The sequence below is a fragment of the Venturia canescens genome, chromosome 8 (assembly GCF_019457755.1).
Source record: "Venturia canescens isolate UGA chromosome 8, ASM1945775v1, whole genome shotgun sequence".
In the NCBI taxonomy this organism is placed as follows: Eukaryota; Metazoa; Arthropoda; class Insecta; order Hymenoptera; family Ichneumonidae; genus Venturia; species Venturia canescens.
This window is the reverse complement of record NC_057428.1, coordinates 8490224-8511318: the sequence shown is the minus strand read 5'-3', so window position 1 is coordinate 8511318 and position 21095 is coordinate 8490224. Positions and strand designations below refer to the sequence as shown.

At 37.1% G+C, this 21095-nt stretch overlaps 1 protein-coding gene across 1 annotated transcript in view; it reads right to left on the bottom strand.

The window, feature by feature from the left end:
- IRSp53 (Insulin receptor substrate 53 kDa) overlaps window positions 1-21095 on the bottom strand; it is a 205927-nt gene that overhangs the window by 123602 nt on the left and 61230 nt on the right. Inside the window, exon 3 of the mRNA XM_043425960.1 lies at window positions 18445-18520. Within this exon, the coding sequence (XP_043281895.1) occupies window positions 18445-18520 (76 nt within the window). The remainder of the gene's footprint in view (window positions 1-18444; window positions 18521-21095) is intronic.

The following is a 21095-nucleotide window of genomic DNA, read 5'->3' as shown; positions in this document are numbered from 1 at the left end:
CCTCATCCACTTTGGTCCCAGCTTTCCCTGGTGGGCGGAAAATTATCACGCAAGCTTTCTCTCAAAGGAACTTGACTCCAGGAGTTATAAAAATAAGCATTGCTTCACTATCGGAAGCATCTATACGTCAATATGATTCGGTTCTGAAGAAATGGTGGAAATTTTGCCATCTTACCGAAACCCCAGTGTTCAGGGCAAAAATTCCAGATGTTTTGAGATTCCTTACGAGTGAAGTGGATAATGGAGCTTCTTATGGCACCGTTAATTCACTCAGATCCGGTATAGCCTTAATTTTAGGATCAGATTTGGGAAATGACCCGGACATCAAAAGATTTTGCAAAGGTGTCGCAAAGTTTCGTCCACCACGTCCTAAATACGACAGTACCTGGGATCCAAAAGGGGTGCTCGATTTCGTTTCAAAGTGGTTTCCGAATGAAAAAATTTCACTAAAGGAATTGTCAAGTAAAGTGGTCACGCTTCTGGCTCTGACGACTGGCCATAGAATTCAAACTTTAGCTGCAATCGAGGTTGCGAACATTGACAAGAACCGTGATCAAATCGAAATAAAGATCACTGCTCAACTTAAAACGTCAAACCCAAGACGAAATCAACCAAGTCTCGTGCTTCCTTTTTTCCGTGCAGATCCTTCGATCTGTGTAGCATCGGCTCTCGAAGAATATGTCAATAGGACGAAGAATTTGCGAGATAGCACATCAAGCCTTTTCGTATCATGGAAGAAACCATACAAGGCTGTTACCACGCAATCCTTAAGCAGGTGGATAAAGCAAGTTCTCCAACAAAGTGGTATTGACACAACAAAATTTACGGCATACACTACACGACACGCATCGACATCGGCAGCCATGAGAAATGGAGTTAACATTGATTTAATTAGAAAAACCGCGGGATGGACATCGTCCTCACAAACGTTTGCAAAATTTTATAATCGAAAAGTCGTAGAAGACCGTTCGAACTTTGCAAACACTATTTTAAAATCTAAGCAAATAAGTAATTAGTTAAGTGTGCACCTTGAGTGTAAATTTCCACGTTCGAGTTTCATAAATTTCTTATGATTCAAAAACTTGATTATTTTCTGCACGTACTTCTTTAAACATCTACGACTGTTGATCTGAAGGAGGAGGCGCGTAATACAATTGAACGATTAAACGAACTTACCTAAGTGAAGTTCTATCGTAATTGTATGAAGCGCCTCCTCCGAAAGATCAGTCCCACCCTATTGATTTTCCCTAAGATTACCCCATTCAACCCAGTTGATACTAGTACGGCAGAACTTTAAAAGAATGAAGATCGAGAACCAAGCACCTGAAGGTGTTAACGTAAATACATGTGATCGACAAAATTTTTTAGTCATCACTATGAACATTGTGGCACTGCGAGCATTGGAGCGGGTACTACGACTGTTGATCTTTCGGAGGAGGCGCTTCATACAATTACGATAGAACTTCACTTAGGTAAGTTCGTTTAATCGTTCAATTATTATTTGATTAATAGGTCAAAATTAATAACAAGACTAAACTAATTTAGAAATAATGAATCTCTAGCAGTTCAATGGAAAAGTTTCTCGGTACACAAATTGTCTGAACCGAGCGTTGAGCTATACTCCTTAATTTGTTAGAGTCTCATGAGTTCACCGTATGGAAAATCGAAACGTGCTCTCGAGAGTAGATCCGCCAGACAATCTGGAACGGCTCATATCTTTCCACGTTTGATGTGTCAAACTGGAAATAGGTAGGGTCATGAGGATCGAGAAGAGGGCAGACAAATACAGAAAAAGAGCAATCGGTGGGAATAAAGAAAGTGGGAAAGATTACAGCAGTGGTGAAGTTTAATGAGATAAATCGAATAACGGACCACCCAGCACGTAATTACACCATGAATATCCAGAACTGCAGAGAAAAAAAATCAAATCTGTACTATAAAACACGGAGGAGCTATATAAAATACGTCCATTCAATTGTTAACAATGGATATAGGGTCACGGAAACTTTGTTAGAACACTCGGTAGTGGAGACGAAAGCAAACGAGAAACCTCTATGTATTATACCATATCTATGTATAAGTAGGCAATATGAATGCAAGGCTGGATTTTAATTATAGAACTCTAATACATACGTTCTGAACCAAAACGACTAAAATCCTTATAGCTCACCTGGCAGTGTTGGCGATTGCTCGGTCTTCCATTCTTTGCTCGTTTGCTTTCTCCCCCCCCCCCCCCCCCCCCCCGCCCCTCCCCGTCCACCTTTCTCTCTCCCTTTACGCTTTATCGCAAATTTGCACACACGAGAGAGAAGTGTCTGGACCCGAAGAGCACCGAGCTTTACACCCCAGATCTCGCGTTGGTCGTGTCATCATTCTCCACTTCACTGAGCTTACGAAACAGTTCATCAATCTTCAGCCCTGAACTCTCTTCGCCTCTCCTTTTCCTCTGGCCCTAAACTCAAATCCTCTAAATCATCGAATTTCATATTTGGCCAAACCACAATTAAGTCGGTCGGTATTTATAAATAGTATATGTATAGGGATACCTACATGCATTGTATATGAACTCATATACGATTCAAATCTGCATGCTTTATGCATGATTGCGTATGTATATAAGTATGCATGTCTGAAGTAAATACACAATCGGTATATGAAGTTTACCTACATCTATATCCGGGAAGACTTTGCCGAACAATTTTTTCATCCATCGAGACATACGAAACGACGCTTCAAGGGTTTTTTTTTTCGTTTCGACCATGCCCATTAGTGCTAGATTCCATCCAAGATTTTCTAGCATTGAAAAATTCGGTATAGAGAAGGAAAAGAATTTCTATTCTATTGATTTGCAATAAATTGCTTCTAAGTGCCTATCCGAATTTGCAATGCGTTTTCAAACCGACTTTTCCTTTAGATAGAAAAACAATCCAATATTGATTGAAAGTTTCAAGACAATCCGCCGTACAGTATTTTTACTGGACATCTTTCGACATACATACATCACTGAATTTGTATATTGTGACGTGATAATTTTACACACATCACAAAATAGGTAAAAACTGGCACGACACGAGACAGGAGCGTCTTTCGTCATCGACGAATTTCCCTCGAGCAAATCCAGAAGGGCCAAACGCTAGCGTATTTATCGATTATTAATTTTATTTTGAATTATATTTAATGCTGTACGAGCGAACAGCGGTGGCCACCAAAATATCAAAAATTCGTCAATGCGAAGAAAGTCATCAGTCTGAAGATCCAGAAATTCAACTAGCGGAATTCAGGGTCAACGAGAACTTCACGCCTCCACCCTAGCTGTCAAACTCAGGATGCGTCTCTCTTTTAGAGGATCTTCATGCTTCGTCCCGAGTCGTCAATAAAACGGAACGAACCATCGGAATGGCCGCTTAACAAAATAAGGAAAAGCCGCTTAGCGTAATGTCGAAATTATTGCTAGCGAGTCATCGAATTCAAAACATATCGTTGAGCTCAGGTCAGCGAGAGAAGGCTCTCGAAAATTCTAGAAGACACGGCTGAGATTCTCGCGAGTAGGCTAAGGGTGAGGGGTAAAAACCTCGGTTCGCGTACGTGCTCTCGGTACAATTATCGAGGACTCGAATTCGACGCCCCGAATCGTTGATGGAGAGAATCCGTGGTCCTTTTCCTGATCTCGTCCTTCTGAAATCGTAGCGGTGAACCGTCATTTTTCTGTTATTTCGTATCGTCTTGTTTAGTGTTCTGTTAAACTCGCGAGTAACATTTCGAGAAAATTTTGAAATTTAAAAAAGCGATATTGTTTCGAGGTGCGCACGCGTTTGGAAAATTCTAGCTACGCTTTGTCATGAGATTTTGATCTTTCGCAATTTGTCGTTGTCGTTTATTAGTTTGGATTGCCGAGAAGAATTCTATTATATTATTTTGTCTAATCTCGAGATCGATAGTTTAAGTTAAATGTTTTATCATGTTTCGTTTCGATCGTGTTGATCATAAAGTGTTGAAAATTACGTTGAAATATCGATTCATCATGTCACTCGAATTTCTCGTTAACAGAACATTGTATTTGGATTTTATGCAATTTATAACCAAAATATTGAATTGCTCACTGAAATGAGATTTTTCGGAAACTTTTCCTTTTATTGTAAATTATTCTAGTTAATAAATCACATTTGTAATTCCGGATTTTGTTTGATTCGGAAGTGATTATTTCGTCTTTATTATCGTGACCTAGCCCCTCTACCACAATCAGGTTATAACACGCAGCTACGACCGGGAAAAACTCGACTTCGTTCTCGATAATTTCGAATAAAATTTGTCTAAGAAATTAAACTGAGGCCCAGAAAGTATCAAGAACGAATTATAATTTTGAATACTTTGGCAGGAAAAAGTGTTACAATATTGAAGTATAACACACTGACTCAAACACTTGATTTAGATTATAATTTGGCGGCCATGTTGGAATACTGTAATTTTATGAAGCTGCGCTCGAGAAGCGAGGGGCTCTCAGTGCTGCCAACTCTAATTCGTTTGTCCAAAATTCCCTGGATTCACGAAATTTTATATTTCATTAAATTTTAGTTAAGGAGGGTGGATCACGAAATCAAAATAATCAGAATTTGATCAAATTTCGTGATAACATTCTTTGGCATCAAGTATACAAATACATTTTTTTCCAAATTTTTTCACCACATGATTATCAATTAATTGAACGTTAAATCGAAGTTCTTATGCACGAGATGTATAACTGTATATATGCAAACTTTATGCTTATACACGTGAACTTTAGTGTTCAATTACTCGAGAGCTATGTGGTAAAAAAATCTAAAAAAATTTATATTGCCTTATATATCTTTAAAGAATACATTTGCCAAATTTTATTATATTCTTATCATTTTGAAATTCTTCATATTTTTAACATGGTTTAGCATGGCAACATTGTATCGTCGCGATCCACCCTCCTTAAACAATTCTTTTTCTGAAGAAATTAATGATGCGGACTATCAGAGAAACGTATTCTGAACAAACGGGTGAAAATTTCAGGTGAAAATTATTCAAATTTTTTAGAAAACTTTTCTTTACGAAATCGAGCGTGTACAATGGTTTTATAAAATTTTATCAAATTCTCGCATATACCCAATGTGAACTAAGCACGACTCGGCCAATTGGGACCCACACGTCTCGTACCTCGCCACGCTAGACTCGCACTACGCAATAACGCTCTCCGAGTGAACAAAGAGCCAGTTTCGTCTTGAATCTCGTTGAGCTTGACTCTGACACGCAATTACCAAATGCCAGTCTTGCCTCGAGATCTCGCCACGTAGACTCGCCCAAATAATTGAAAAAATAAAGAAATATAAAATTTTCGCTCATTGCTCTAAGAACTAAGAGCATTTAACATCGCTAAAAAAACCACTCAGAATACAAAAGAACACTTTTCCTCCTCACGCTAAAAGGACCGGGCTCATTCGGCTTCGTTTGAGCTCAAGATTCTTAGGTGAGATCTATTCTCCAGGAGGGCCGGGACAGTTCGGGTTCGTTCTGTCTCAAGATCTCTGGGTGAATTCTTTTCCATCAACAAATCATTGTTTTCTGAGTGGCGAGTATATTAAAATCGATTGAAAAACTACTAAATCTGAGAAAGTTTCTTTATTTTCAAGACGAGACATTCTTGCATTTCATTTATAATTTATTCTCGCATTAATTATTACTTTAAAACAAAAATTGAGCTACAAAATTTTTCAAAAGTGAAATTATTCACGAACAAGAAGTTATTGGATTATATCGAGTCAAAAGAAAAGTGAGTCCACAAATTTATAGCTAAAACAAATTAATTCATTGGAATAAGCGTTTGCGAGACAATATCGAAAATCATTGCGAAATTATTATTGTAATTATGAAAAATATTGGAAATTAAAACTCTTACGAAATTTATTTTCATGCGAAATAAAAGAAAACAAAACGCGATTTAAAACAAGAATTCTTTTATTTATAAAAACAGTCAAATTTAAATAAATTCTTTGTCATTTTCAATTTAATTTCACTATACTTTTGTTTTCCTTTTATGCCCGCTCTTTATTTAAATAGAAAGCTCGAACACACGCGTAACGGCGTGCTCTAATCAAAACCGTATCGTTACAATATATGGGACTGATTATAGCAAGGGCATGGATCCAACGAGGAAAAAGGATGATGAAATCAAGCTTTTATCAGTTTCAGAAAAAGAGAGATCGATTTACGAAGTGCACCATAGAGCTTTTTTCTATTTTACTCGCGAATACAGCACTATGGCGAAACTGTATATTTTCTTCATGTCCTCGTTGTAACGATCTCCGTATAATTACAATTTCGCATACTAGCCTTTACGTTTTGCTGATCCTTATACCATTTTAACTGTATACATACGTGTGAATTCATGTATACGCGCATGTCTGGCTCCGTATTTGTGCGATCATCTATGTGTTTTAACGCACGCAGCGTTGACCAAAGCCTGCCGTTGACACCTCTTACAAGCGGGGGTGAGTTAAAATGGGGTAAAAGCATGTCCGAATCTCTGGTTTGTAGCAAAACTCGTGTGGAACTTTCTCTCGTGTTCTCTCTTTCTCTGGCAGTGTGTATGAGCGCGCGTGCGTGTGTATGCATATTTATTCGTTCTTTGTAATTTAAAACCGCTCTCAGTCAAGACCTCATGACGGCAATTCAACCGGAAATTTCGTTCCACCACTAGAAATTGTCACTAGAATTAGTAACGCGCCGTTTAGTTGTGTACAATGAAAAGAGGCAATTTTCCAATAATAAACGTAGTCGGTATAGTACAGGCGAGAATACCAGAATCAATAATGATTATAAAATAAACGTGAAAGTTGTAAGAAATGGATTTATTTTGTTACTTAAGTATATCATTTAATGTCATCGATTCAGTGATCTTCGGTTCCGTTTTCTCACGCACACGCACACCCACACATCCGGACATTTTTTCTAGATATGATATTTTGATGTTTTTGGAAATTTTGAGCACATGACATTGAAAACTGGAAAAACTTCTAGATTTATTGACGGTGACGTCCCTCGTTGGCTCCTCACCTCGGGACTCGGAAAAGACACGACGATGATGTGATTCGGAGTGCCAACGTTTGTTATAGAATTACGGGGCTGGTGATACACAAAAACCTGCAACACAGCACGAATGCTGTAAAAAAACTAGAGACAAGTACATTTATGCCCTCTGGGAAGTCATCTGTAAAATCATGGAAATCAATGGTCGTAAGACTTTAAATCCAAGAAACAAAACGTTGTTAAATAAATGCAGAAGTTGCCGAGTACATCGCACTACGAACAAAAGAATTACAAAAGAAGAAAAATAGGACACAACAAATTACAACCACAAAGAATACAAAGACAAAACATTACAAAAACAAATTGCGACTAAAATAAATTAAGATCATAAAAATTTTAAATAAATTACCCACGGAAAAAAATTATATACCAAAAAATTGAAACAAAAAAAATTTGGCCGTTGTACTTGGCGTTTTTTTTCTAGCTAATATTATCTAATTTACCTGTATCTTATACTCACAAATTCGAAAGTCGAGTAAAACGCCAAGTACAACGGCCAAATTTTTTTTGTTTCAATTTTTTGGTATATAATTTTTTTCCGTGGGTAATTTATTTAAAATTTTTATGATCTTAATTTATTTTAGTCGCAATTTGTTTTTGTAATGTTTTGTCTTTGTATTCTTTGTGGTTGTAATTTGTTGTGTCCTATTTTTCTTCTTTTGTAATTCTTTTGTTCGTAGTGCGATGTACTCGGCAACTTCTGCATTTATTTAACAACGTTTTGTTTCTTGGATTTAAAGTCTTACGACCATTGATTTCCATGATTTTACAGATGACTTCCCAGAGGGCATAAATGTACTTGTCTCTAGTTTTTTTACAGCATTCGTGCTGTGTTGCAGGTTTATTTGACGACTTTTTGTGTACTCGAAATCTGAAATTTTATGGGATACATTGAAAAATTGAAATAATGATCATAAAATTGAAACATCTGATCACCCAATAAAGCAGTTTATATATTCACCTACACCCATCTCTCTCTATATATTTATTTTGACATGCTGAAGCCGAATTCCAAAATACCGTGAAAATAGGTGAAAATTGCGAAAAATGGTCGTTGAGCAAAATTTTGTTGACCTAAATCTAGAATGTTTCTCGTGTTTTTCGAAAGTTCTGATAAACAAGGTTTCAGACAATATTTCGGATTTTTCGATTCTCACAAGTGACCCATGAATCTCATTGTCAGTATCCACTTATATATTTGAAGCCCCTGGCTCAAGGAATGTCTTGGTATGAATCAGTTGAGATTTCACACAATCTGGACAAGCGATGAGAATTTTTATTATGAGGTCCAAAAGCTTGGAATATTTCCATGAGGCACCCGAGACTTTGTAAAACCATGTTGACCAATTGATTTTGTTCTTCCGAACAGATGTACCAATATTGCGATCGTAGAAAATCACTCCGTATCGGTTTGAAGTTAAAAGTATTATTAGGAAATTGTGCACCCTTTCCACTGCAAAATCTATCGACGTCAAAAAATCGAATTGAAACTTGAATATTACTTCAGAAATCAATTGACTGTAGAATTTTAATTAAAATTGAACATGACGCTAAACGAGTTTATCAGTTGTGCAGTTTATATTCTGTTTTAGGATGTTTTATCAAAAGGTAATGATTAAAAATGATGAATACAACGTTTTTATCACTCCTTCTTTCGGATTAACAAAATGTTTGCCGGTTCGTTTGCCTGTTTTGCTTTTGAACCAGGCAAATTTCCGGGTCCCTTCCTATTATTGTACCGCGAAACAAGACTCTGCAAGACCGGAAACGAAAAAAAAAACACGCATTAGTTTTGCTATGGCTGAATTTTCAAAAACCCAAGATTTCGCGGTGTCGAGGACGAAATGAACGGTGGTGTGAAAATAATATGTCAACTCGAGGAAAATACAAGAAATAATTCCCTGTCCGTCGAGTAAAGCTCGAATGACCGAGGAATGACCTTCCACAAGAAAAGCGAGTATAAAGTGTACGTAACAAGTTCTAATACTTTGGGAATCCATGAGCTTGGTTCGTTACGACAAAGTCTCCAAAACTTCTGTGTGAAATGAAAAATACCACCAAGCGGAACCATCTGACATTGCTCTGACTCGATAGCATACCATGAATAAATGACGAATGAGAAATAGTGAAGCTGCGACAAGCCTCTTCCACATTTATCAGCACTGGGGATCAAGGGACGCGGTAGCGGCTCGTATTGTTACAAGATTCTGCAATCGAAAACATGCAATTACTGTTTTACTTTGGAAAAACGTTTATCAGAAAATCTTTTAATCATAAATGACATTTCAAATGATTTGATTCCATCCAATAGTCGTAAGACTTTTAAAAGTTCTCTTTAAATTCAAGTCAATAATGAACATTTTTCTGCTTACTTGACAACCATAAACTACACGGCAGAACACACAGCACAGGCATTATTAACATTTTTTTATAGAAGTATCCAAAAGTCTGAGAATTTCAAAACCATTGTCACCAGCTTGTACGTATGCAATTACAATCGCAAGATCTCTATCATCATTTTCTTTTCAGACCACCAGAAATTTTCTCAATGCGTCGAGCCCTTGACTAGAATTAAACTTTCTTAGTGTTTTTCCATACAATGGGTTTGCTTCTTCGGTAGATATTTTTGTAGTCCTTGATCTTATTCGTCACTCCTATCTTGGGTTATTTTATTTATATTTTTCAATGGAATCTATCCAATTTTTGATAAAATAGCATAATGAAAATGATAATGATCATCTACAAATCTGATAATATTCAATTTTGGAGAGCTGATGAAAATTGTCGCCATGACAAAGATGCAGAGGCATGGATTTATTTATTTATTTAAATCTCCTTTAAAATGTAAAAGGATATTTAAAAACCAATTTCTCGTGAATTATTGAATAAAATGTTTTCCATATGATATAACAAATGAAACGAAAATGGAATGTGTAGGGAATTGAAATCTGAGTATATAATCAAACAAATATCGTAGACGAATATAAATTCTTCATTTGTTATTAAATAAAATGTTTTCCATGAGAATTGAATAAAGAATCAAAAATGTAATGTGTTAAATTGAATTATTGTAAAAATAGATATATTCAACAAATATACCCATCTATAATATTCAATTCAATTCTACACATTTCCGTTTGGATTCAATATTTATATCATACACAATACATTTTATTTGAAAATTTATTCCGAACTAGGGTGCATTCCGTGCGATTAAGCGTGTGAATAGTTTTCTTGTAGCGCTGCAGCGCTATTTTTATTGCAACAGCGTCTTCAAGCCCACCAATCTTGAAGCAGTTCAATAAGAATAAACAGGAGTACAGGGGGATGGCTCCATAGTTTTCGATGTCCAGGTATATTTCTCAAGAGTTTTTGATGTCTAGGTATATTTCTCTACGGCTTTCGATGGCGAGGTCAACGGCTCCATAGTTTTCGATATTTAGGTCGCTGTAGTTTATGGGGTCGAGAACAATCTCTCAATGATTACCATGTTAACACTGTTATTGTCATTGTTTTTCGATGTTTGAGAGGACGTTTCCATGTTTCATTATCTTTTTCATCTCGTATCATGTTTCATTAGGTTCCAGTATCTAGATTGACAGTTTCATGTTTATCAGTGTCCGGTGATATTTATTCACGATATTCTGGGTTCTTGAAATCTCCCCTGTTATTGAAGACCATGGAGTCTTCGATCAGGATATCGATAACCATGATGAAATATATCCAGACATCGCAAACCATTGAGTCATCGACCTCGACATCGAAAGCTACGGGGAAAATACCTAGACATCAAAAACTGTGGAGCCGTCGACCTGGACATCGAAAACTATAGAGCTATCGACCCAAACTTTGAAAACCATGGATCCATCAACCTATACATCGCAAACCGTAGAGAAACATAGCTAGACATGGAAAATTATGGAACTGTCGACCGGGATAGCGAAAACTATGGAGAACTATACCTGGACATGAAAAACCATGGAGAAATATGCCTAGGCATCGAAAAACATGGAGAAGTATACCTAGACATTAAAAACTATAGCGCCGACGACCTGGATAACGGAAACAGTGGAAAAAAATATACCTAGACATTGAAAACCATGAAGAAATATATCTGGACATCGAAAACTATGGAGGCGCCGACTTAAATCTCGAAAACCTTGCAGTCGTCGACCTAGATATCGAAAACTATGGAGCCGTCGATCTGGACATCAAAAACCATGGAACCGTCGACCTAGACATAAAAAACCATGGAGCCTTCGACCTAGACATCGAAAACCATAGAGCTGTCGACCTAGACATCAAAAGCCGTTAAGAAATATACCTAGGGTCGAAATCTATGAAGCCGTCGATGTGAATGGCAACGACTATCATGAATCATACCTAGACATCGAAAACCATGAAGAAATATACCTAGACATCGAAAACTATGGAGAAATATACGTAGACATCGAAGACTATGGACAAATATACCTGGACATCGAAAACCATGAGGAAATATACCTAGACATCGGAAACTACGGACCCATCGACCTAGACATCGAAATTCTTGGAGCCGTCGACCTAGACATTGAGAATCGTGGAGAAATATACTTAGACATCGAAAACCATGGAGAAATATACCTAGACTTCGAAAATCTGGGAGAAATCTATCTAGACATCGAAAACCATGGAGCTGTCGACCTAGACTTCGAAAACCTGGGAGAAATCTATCTAGACATCGAAAACCATGGAGCCGTCGACCTAGAAATCGAAAACTATCAAGCCACCTACGAGAGATGGATTTTGCTTGTGCCCTTGGTGAAAAGGGGTCGAGATCGTTTCTCTACTGCGTATGCACCGACACATCATTCTAACCTCGTACGATGACGCGCGTAATTATTTTTTTCCTGCAAGTTTTGCTCATACAAAAAATAAAGAATGTACGAATGTACATTTGGCGCATTCTTCACTTAAATTCACTCCAATGCTTATCATCAACGATAAACACGAGTAAAAAAAAGCCCAATCCAACGATTTACTCGATAGCATCATACCTACTAAAAGAACATTAAACGATAGCATCACACCGACTAAAAGAACATTAAAAAAAAGATTCGGCCACAATACGTGACTCAGATTTCTTGGTAAAACGAACATGTGGTATCCTTTAATCTCTGAATGATTCGATAACATTTCGTGAAATTGACAGCTTAAATTTTAAATACAACGGGGAACTGTCACTTTCCAAATTTTTGAAGCATGAACAGATTCATGGAAATATATAGGTATACAATTTGTATTATGACACCAGAAAAAAATATATAGATATATAAAATGTATTATGGCACCAGATTTGTCACTAAAGAAAAAACAAATAAACATCAAAAATGTGTGCGAAAAAATGCAACATTTTTTGATGAAATTAAAAAATAAATAATTAATATCTTTTCAATGCGTTAAGCTACAGAGTTCGTAGAGGTCGCGATCGAAAGATAAAAAAAAATAAAAAATACGTCATCTTGCAGGATTCTTTGGAATACTGTAATTATTCAGTTATTAAAGAAATAAATTTTGAGTGTTATCGAAAACAGCTGAAAAACACTCTCGCTCCGGTAAAGACTCTCTGGAAGCGACTCGTCATACATAAATGTACTTGTCTCAGAGTCGCTACCGCGACTCTAGATATCCTTGTAAAGTGTTTCTCATTAACCATTTGTGCAGTCTACAGAGGCTTTAGTCTTATTCCGACGACGGACTTGGAGCGAAAGAGAGCTCGCCGTACTCGCGGGCTTTTATGTTGATGATAATTGATAGACGAGAAGAGGGGAGATTCGGCGTCGCCGAATATCACTATCATCACTATCAAACGGCAATCAAAGGAAATGATTAAAAATTCCTTTGATACTTTTGCTCATACATTTCGCAACGCATAACAGAGTATTCTAAAATAATGTTATTAGGCATTTTAAATTTTCGTTATATTTTCAAACGTATGAAGAAAATGTCTCAGTGAATTGAACTATGTTTGACTTATAAATCGGATTAGATTCCCTTTTTTTTTTTTATATCAATGGAATTCGTGGTTGGCGAAAATTTGGTAACGTTTCCCTCTAGCTGCACACGAAATATTCGCGAAAATTCACGAGAATGAAGACAACGAACCGGAAGACAAAGTCATAAGAATGTCACGAGAAGAATCGCTACAGAGTATGAGAAACGAGAAGAAGGAAGAAGGCAGTAAGCGAAGAAGGTACGGCAAAAGGCGAAATAAACATGTAAAGCCGGAAGTAGTTGGAAGTACATAGGTACCTTGGATATGCCGGATAACGAAAATTTGTCTTTCACGGTGCCTGCCAATTTATACCGAACCGATGGAAAATCTCGTGCCTTTCACACGCAAAAGAGTGGAACAGCTGTATAGTAGCTCTAACCATATAAATATCGATAGAAAGATGGGAGTAAAAAGAAGATGAATTAATTCAAGTGGAAAGTAACAAAATCCGAAAGGCAATAACGCGAAGATGTTTTAACAATGGTACTTATGTATGCTCGATATGGTTTTTTTCCCCATCTCTTTCCGTTGCTTTCGCTGCTTTGTATGGAATTTTTTAAATATAAAGCCTGGAGCAGGAAACAAAGTTAGATAGAGAAGGATTCATGGTTCCATGAAAAATGGATATTTACTCGTCTGTAATCATGTAACCTTAGATTAAAAGCGGTCTTCGAGTCTTTTCAGATTTTATCCTCAATCGAGAATTATCATGCCGATTTCAAAAACGAACATAATTCATGAACTTTGTCAGGATTCGTTTGGCAGTCGCTTAGAAAGTCTTTGTTAAAGTATGGAAAACATTTTGTGATTGATTTTGATATGAATCGACAGAGAAAATGCACATATCCTTTTTAGAACAAGTAGCATATGGAATACCGTGCGAAAACACATTACAGCATTTTTAGTTTATTTTTTTATTGAATGGTCCCTTGGATTTTACCACGAATCGGAATACATGGTATCTAAAATTAAAGAGTTTTCTTTGAGACCAATCACAATGGAAAAAAAAGAAAAACAAGTAAGCGAACGTATAATCAAATAACCAATAATTTATAGGCAAGTAGCGGAGTAGACGTAATAAGAAAAGTATGCTGCATCTCGTACCGCCTCTACATTTGTTCTTTATTAAAATGATCTTCACGTTTCATTGCACAAGCGACCTCTCATTTGAATATCATCTGGTTTGAACGACTCTTCAGTTTCATGAATTTTTAAATATCTATTTCTGAAACATATATTATAATCATATAAATAAAAGAATGGGAAGTCAAAAATCGCATCTCCACGCTGGAAAATGAGGCCACAAGACTATTTGTCCTTTTACGTACCATGCTGAAGAACTTAATTCTCAAATACAGACAAGCACACGTGCATATTTGTGCAATGCCTTCTTTCTCGTGTACTCCCCCTCCTCCCTCTCCCTCTTTCCTCATCTGACAAGGAGATTTCATACACTAGAGTCCTCCCTGGTGGTGCACGGTGCACGTCGTAAATCTCACCCGACGCCTTGTACACGTCGATATTCAACGAGAAACAGGGAAAGGATGGAGAAAGAGAGGGAATAGAATGAGCGAAAGAGGTGGAAGAATGGTAGAACCCGGCATAAAGCTCCCGGAGCTTCGGAGAGCGACGCGTATACGGTTGAAAGAGAGAACAAGGGGAAGTCGAAGGGGGGAGAGAAAGAGGGTGAGAAGGGCTTGCACTGACGGTAAAAAAGAAGAAAAGAAAACGAGATAAAAGAGAGTGCTGATGCAAGCCGGAAATCGCGAGCGTCCGTTCGCGCGGGAACGCCATAAATATTCCTGTACTTCTTCGTATGTCTGATCATGGTGTGCTGCATCGTCTCCACGTTCCAAAGTATTGCAGGCTCTCTTTCGCTCTGAGTAACTTCACTTCGTTCATCTCTTTCTCTATCCCCGCTATTCCTTGTTCTCTCCGATTGTACGATGTTACAAAATCTCCCTTCGCCCTTCGTAGTCTTCGCCCACCCCCCCAGTGCCGCCTTCTTCTGTCTCCTTTTGAAACATTTCATACGTGATACCCTCCACCTCCCACTTCCCCCTCTCATACAAACACACATTTAAACTCACACGTGAAATTTCCCTCTTCTTGTGCGCCGTGACAAAGCCAGATTTAAGCTCCGCTTACGTAGGAGCTTTTCTACTGTAACCAACCTCTCATGATGCTTCCCTCCTGCGTATCTACGTGCCACGCAGATTCAACTGAGACGAGCTGCCCGACACCCTGTTCTGAATCGCAATCGGTTTATTCACGGACGAGGAACTTTGGAATGATGAAAGTGGGAGGACGTGTTGTAAACCCGAAAAAAGTATTCTCTATCCCTCAACATACATGCACGTATGGAAACACAGATAGCCATGTCTGTATGCCAATTAATTCATCCTAATTTTCTAATAATGAACATTATTAGAACATATAATTAAATTGTACATTTATAATATTAATTTAACATTAATATTGAGCGGAATAAGAAATGTGAGGAGGGGAGAGATCGATGGGAGGAGAAATTGATCATGAATTAAATCATTGAATAAGAAGTATAAAGATATCTTCCGATGAAAATCCCAACATCTATTTTATTTCAGACCTTATAAGGCCCTAACTACACTTGCAGCGGGCGAAAAAAACATGTTTTTCTTGATTTTTTTTCGACCGGAAAATAAATGTTCATTGAAAAACTGTAAACGACATTCATTAGTTGTTCATCATTAAGGTGCGTCATTTGAGAGCAAATTTTTTTTTTATCTATCGTGCCTGAAAATCTTTAGTTCGTGTCGAAAAACGAAGCTTCGCACAAGGATACCGTTCTCAAACAATATTTAGAGGTCGTGAATTAAAATTGAAAGTTTCCCATTGATCAGCATCGAAAAACCTGTCGTCCTCATTATTTTTGGTACCACTCTGGTAATTTTCATGTAGCAATATTTTCCCGGTGGGTTTTTGTGGGAAACTAAATACTCCTCAATAAAGTCCATTGAACCATTTCCGCAAATTCAATATTATTCTCGGCATCATAACTAAAAGTAAATTTTATATGAAAATTTCTAATCGAACGGTTCTATCGACCTAAGACTTATTACGACGAGAAGTATATTGTCAAGTGAATCCGGCCATCATTTGGAACCAATTTTGTCAAATTCAAAGGAAAAATCAGACGCTATAAGAACTGCAAACTGAATAAATTATCGTTTGTGAACGTTTCAAACCAAGTGAGTCAGTTTATTTCACTTTCATTGCTCGCATGATTCCTTCGCTTCGCTTGGCATTTTATCAAAGTCCTACCAACTGAGCCTGCTTCTCTTGCTCTCGCTAGCCGTAATTATTAATTTTTTTGTTAACGTTTCATCAACTGGCGTCCAATAAAATTCTAAAACTTAACTCAGAGCCCTGTCAGCCGATCGGACCATGGCCGCGGCAGGTGTCGGTCAAAAGATTAAATAAAATCTATTGCACCGGTCTCAACATAAAGTAATCTCAAAAACGAGACTCGTAGTATATGATAAAAGATATGAATATCATAAAGCTGCGAATTTTTCAGCATGTTGTTGTGCCCGCGAAAACTGTCTCGTAGGGACGAGTGATCGTGGACGGGTAATTTAAGAGGTTATTGCCAAATGAGTTGAACTCCAGCTCAATACTTTAAAACAAGTTAACGATAAGTTTATTAAGGAGGGTGGCTACGTTCGTCAAATTGATAAGAAATTGATCAAATTTGGTGATAATGTTCTTCAACATCAAGTGCGAAGACACAATTTTTTTCAAAATTTTCTTCTGCTTAGTTATCGAGTAATTACGGATTAAAGCAGATTTCTTATGCCCGGAATGTATACCTATATATATAGAAACGCTATGCTTATACACTTGAACTTTAGTGATCAATTACTCGATAACTGTACAGAAGAAAAATCTTAAAAAATTTGTACTGTCAAATTTGGCCCTAAAGAATATGTTCACCAAATTTTATTAAATTCTTATCATTTTGAAATTTTTAATGTATTTAACATGATTTAGCATGGCAACATTGTATCGTCGGTAGCCACCCTCCTTAAGAGTAAGAGTTACAAAGTCGAGGTGTGATTGCCTCGAGACCAATGACTGTTAGTTAATTCGGTAATTAGTTGTCGACAGTCGCAGACTTGCTCTTTGGGCTTTGTCTTGCTTTTATATAAGTTTAACAGATTTGCCCCTTCTATGATTTGTCCTAGATTACTTTTCGAGTGATCGGTTTTGTAATGTATAGTCATACACTTTTAGAGTGCTCAATTCCGGGTTTGATGAGTTAGCGCTCGACGCTCGAGAATCGTGGCTTAGTAGCGTTAGCAGTTTAGCAATTTAACCGTCAATAGTTAAAAAATTAGAGCAGTTAGTAATATTCGTATGAATAATTATGTGCTCCCAATTTGTGTTGCCATGGGCACAACAATGTGTAAAAACGTTCATTGAAAAGTGGTGAATGGAAAAAAAAATCGAGGTCGTCCAAATTTAGAAAAAAACGATGTTTCCAGTAGATACAAAACGTAGAAAATTTTCGACAAAATAAAAAATAATTGGGATTACGGATTCGTCGGTTTGGTATGGAATGAGCCATACGCACATTTTACCTGTAATCTCCTTAATATCAGAATCATCAATTACTGGTTGTGTTTTAGAATTCCTTTTTTAGATTACAACAACTTTGCTTAAACTTCCACTGTAAAATTCGAAATTCAGCTTTGTAATTTTTCTAACTCCTTGTCAGTTTTATCTCTGCTATAACAGTTTTTTTTATCGTCCTCGATTCTGAAGGTGATCTTTCTTTTTTATCTGGCTACATTTTTTTTTTTTTTTTTTTAATATCAAAGAAAAAACATGTTGACGCACAACAAAACAATATGAAGATGTTCAAGAGCTCCAAACAGAAAGCACACCGCAGATTCATTTCCTTGTTTTCACTTAAAAATATTGAAAAGTAAACACAGCAAGCATGACTACGTAAAACTATCATAAAGAACAAGACTTGGAAAGATGATTAATGAAACAAACACGATAGAAAGGTAACCTTTACGCAAGTGTCATTCATGATGTTTCCAAAATGAGCTTTTTTCCTTATGCGAACATTTTCAGAGAATTAATGACCTTGAAAAAGTCCTTTTGCATGGCGCATGTTTCCAAGACTATACATTTCACTTAAATTAATGAAGCAGTCTGTATATATGGTTCCAATTTTAAAAAGATATTCGAGCCATCGAGCAACTCTCTATCAATGTTCCATGGGAAATACAAAAAAAACTGAAATTTCTCACCATTGAGGGCTCTGTGATAAGCCTTTCCAGCGTTGATAAGTTGTCTTGCACCTGGATTGAACTTTTCTAAGATATTCTGAAACCAGACCGAAAATAAAAATGATATTAGACGAGATATTCATTGAAAAAAAAACAATATATATATTGTGACAATTTTTATTTTTCATGGTTGTCACAAATAAAGAATGTTAGAAAATAGGACTCGAGAAGACAATTTCCCATCTCGCTAGCTCGTTACTTCGGCCATGCACCGACTATGCAAATCTTTTGTAGAATAAAAATTATGGTAAACAACTAATTAATCCTACGCGATTTATTTTATTTTATTTTCATGCGAGTCGTCCGGATAAATTAAAACAAGAATCGGAATTTAGTCAGGAGTTCATGATTTGAAGGACAGAACATTTGAATCGTCGGCGTACTTCGCTCAGGGCTCGTACGCAAAATACAATCACGTCACACCAACACACACAATTACAGATCACTCGCCACGGAATGTTCCCGAAAGTTCGAGAAGATCGAGAATTTGAAATTTGTAAGGAGTCATCAACACCGCTACATCGAAAACTCAGGGGAGTCCCGTCTAGAGGGGCGTCAGACCTTTGGAGAGTTTCAGGATCTTCGACAAAAATTCGAGATATGACGTCGGAATATTCCTCCTTCCCGTTATTATTCGCTATAGTAAACATCGAATCTGGGCTAGGGGTTATAGAAATGGTAAAAAGATATAATGATTAATCCCGCGAAAATTCGGGGCCCTGTCTAACGCCCATGGTAAAGATTTCGTGCGACGTACCTGTCGTCTAACGTATGAAAATTTGGAGCGAAGAGGGAAAGAAGGGATGATAACGCGCTGCGTAACGAGGATCGATATCGTCAGATTTTCGTGAAGTATCGAGCGAGTGAGACGTGTGATCTCGAGGGCGTGTAATACCGCGGGTCTTACTCTATTCATGCATTGTCCGTTTTGTTCAGTGAACTCTCGAGGAATGATTATCCCGGAAATTATTGTCCTTTTTTGACAAATTTCGTAATCTTTTGGAAACGGGAGAAATTATTCACGATCGATCCCGATATGAAATTGAAACTCGAGAAAAACGCAGTCACGGTGGCGATTCCGACATGTGCGATTCAGCCAGTAGTATTTTTGCTCGTGTTCCGATCTCGTGGATCTTCCGAGAAAGATTATTGTTCGGGCTAATTGCATGGTCGACTCGAAAATCTCAAATTTTGTTAATAATTGTTTTGTTCGAGCAAAGTCGTGGGAACGAGTCGGGAAAAGTGTGGAAGTGTGAGTGAGAAAGAATGAGTGGAACAGGATTGCAAACGCGGGTGAAAGGTAATGGCTCGGCTGAGTAACCGAATATCGGGGGCTCGGTAATTTTGTTCAAGCCGTAATTGTTTAACATCAAATTTTCCATCTTATATAATTTTCTGACCACGAGTAGATCCGTGACAGAAAGGAACGAGCTCGGTATAATTTGTAGAGTGTGTAGGTTCCCGATCAGAAAGGTGTGTGTGTGTGAGTTCGCGACTTTTTCTCCCGTCTTTATTTCGCGATCTTCCGATAAAATTCTCATCGAGGTTAGCGTTTGTAATTTTCAAAATAATTGTTAAATAATAATTAAAATATCATCTGTTTAATTTTGCTTTGCCAGTTATTCTCTAGTTCGCCCCGCCCCTCCCGCTGAACAAAACCGGTCAACCGTCCTTCTTTTTCTCCTCGTCGAGTCACTTCGCGACTGACGCCCACGGGATCTTTTTCGATCAAATAAATCGACGAAAGAGAGAGAAAGATTTTTGTGCCATTAAAAAAGTCTAATTGACGAAAATTTTGGTCACAATATAAATATGGGCTCACTACTTTTCGACGGAAGTGTGCACGCTTAGGTTAGCGATTTTGTTGCTGATTTTTCCCTTGAAAAAACATTAGAAAGGAAGATTACCCCAAAAAATCGAGCCCGATTCGATCAAATCTGGCCACTGGAGAAATTAAAAAATTTCAGAACAATTAGTTTTTAGACATTTTCAAAAATGTCTATCTCCAATTCTGTATCTCTTAGAGATGCCATTCAAGTAGCATTCTTCTCTGTGAACACGGAGAAAGCAAGATAGTACTCATTACTATCGTGCTTTCAATACAATATTTCGACTATAAATTACATCAAATTCAAATACAATTTTCTGTTAACCATCGTGATACAAAACCACCGAAAAGACTTTCTGCCGGATCACTCACGATAAATTCGAGTGACGAGTGACATAATGGATCGATACTTTAACGTAATTTTCAACACTTTATGATCAACATGATCGAAACGAAACATGATAAAACATTCGACTTAACCACTAAACTGGTAAACGAGTGAATCCATTCCCGTGCCAAAACTGGTACGATCGAGTACCAAATCAAATCGAAATGCAAAAAAGAAAATCCAAATGCAGAAAATAAAATCAAAACGCAAAAAAGGAAATCAAAATCCAAGAAAGGCATTCAAATTGCAAAAAAGAAAATCAAAATGCAAAAAGGGGAAAAAAAGTTCTGCAAGAATTCATGTGAAGGCTAAAATCAACGTAGAACAAAAAAGAAAAATAGGAAAAAATCAAAATTCAAAACAAAAAAACATTTAAAAAAAGGGAGTGTAAAATCC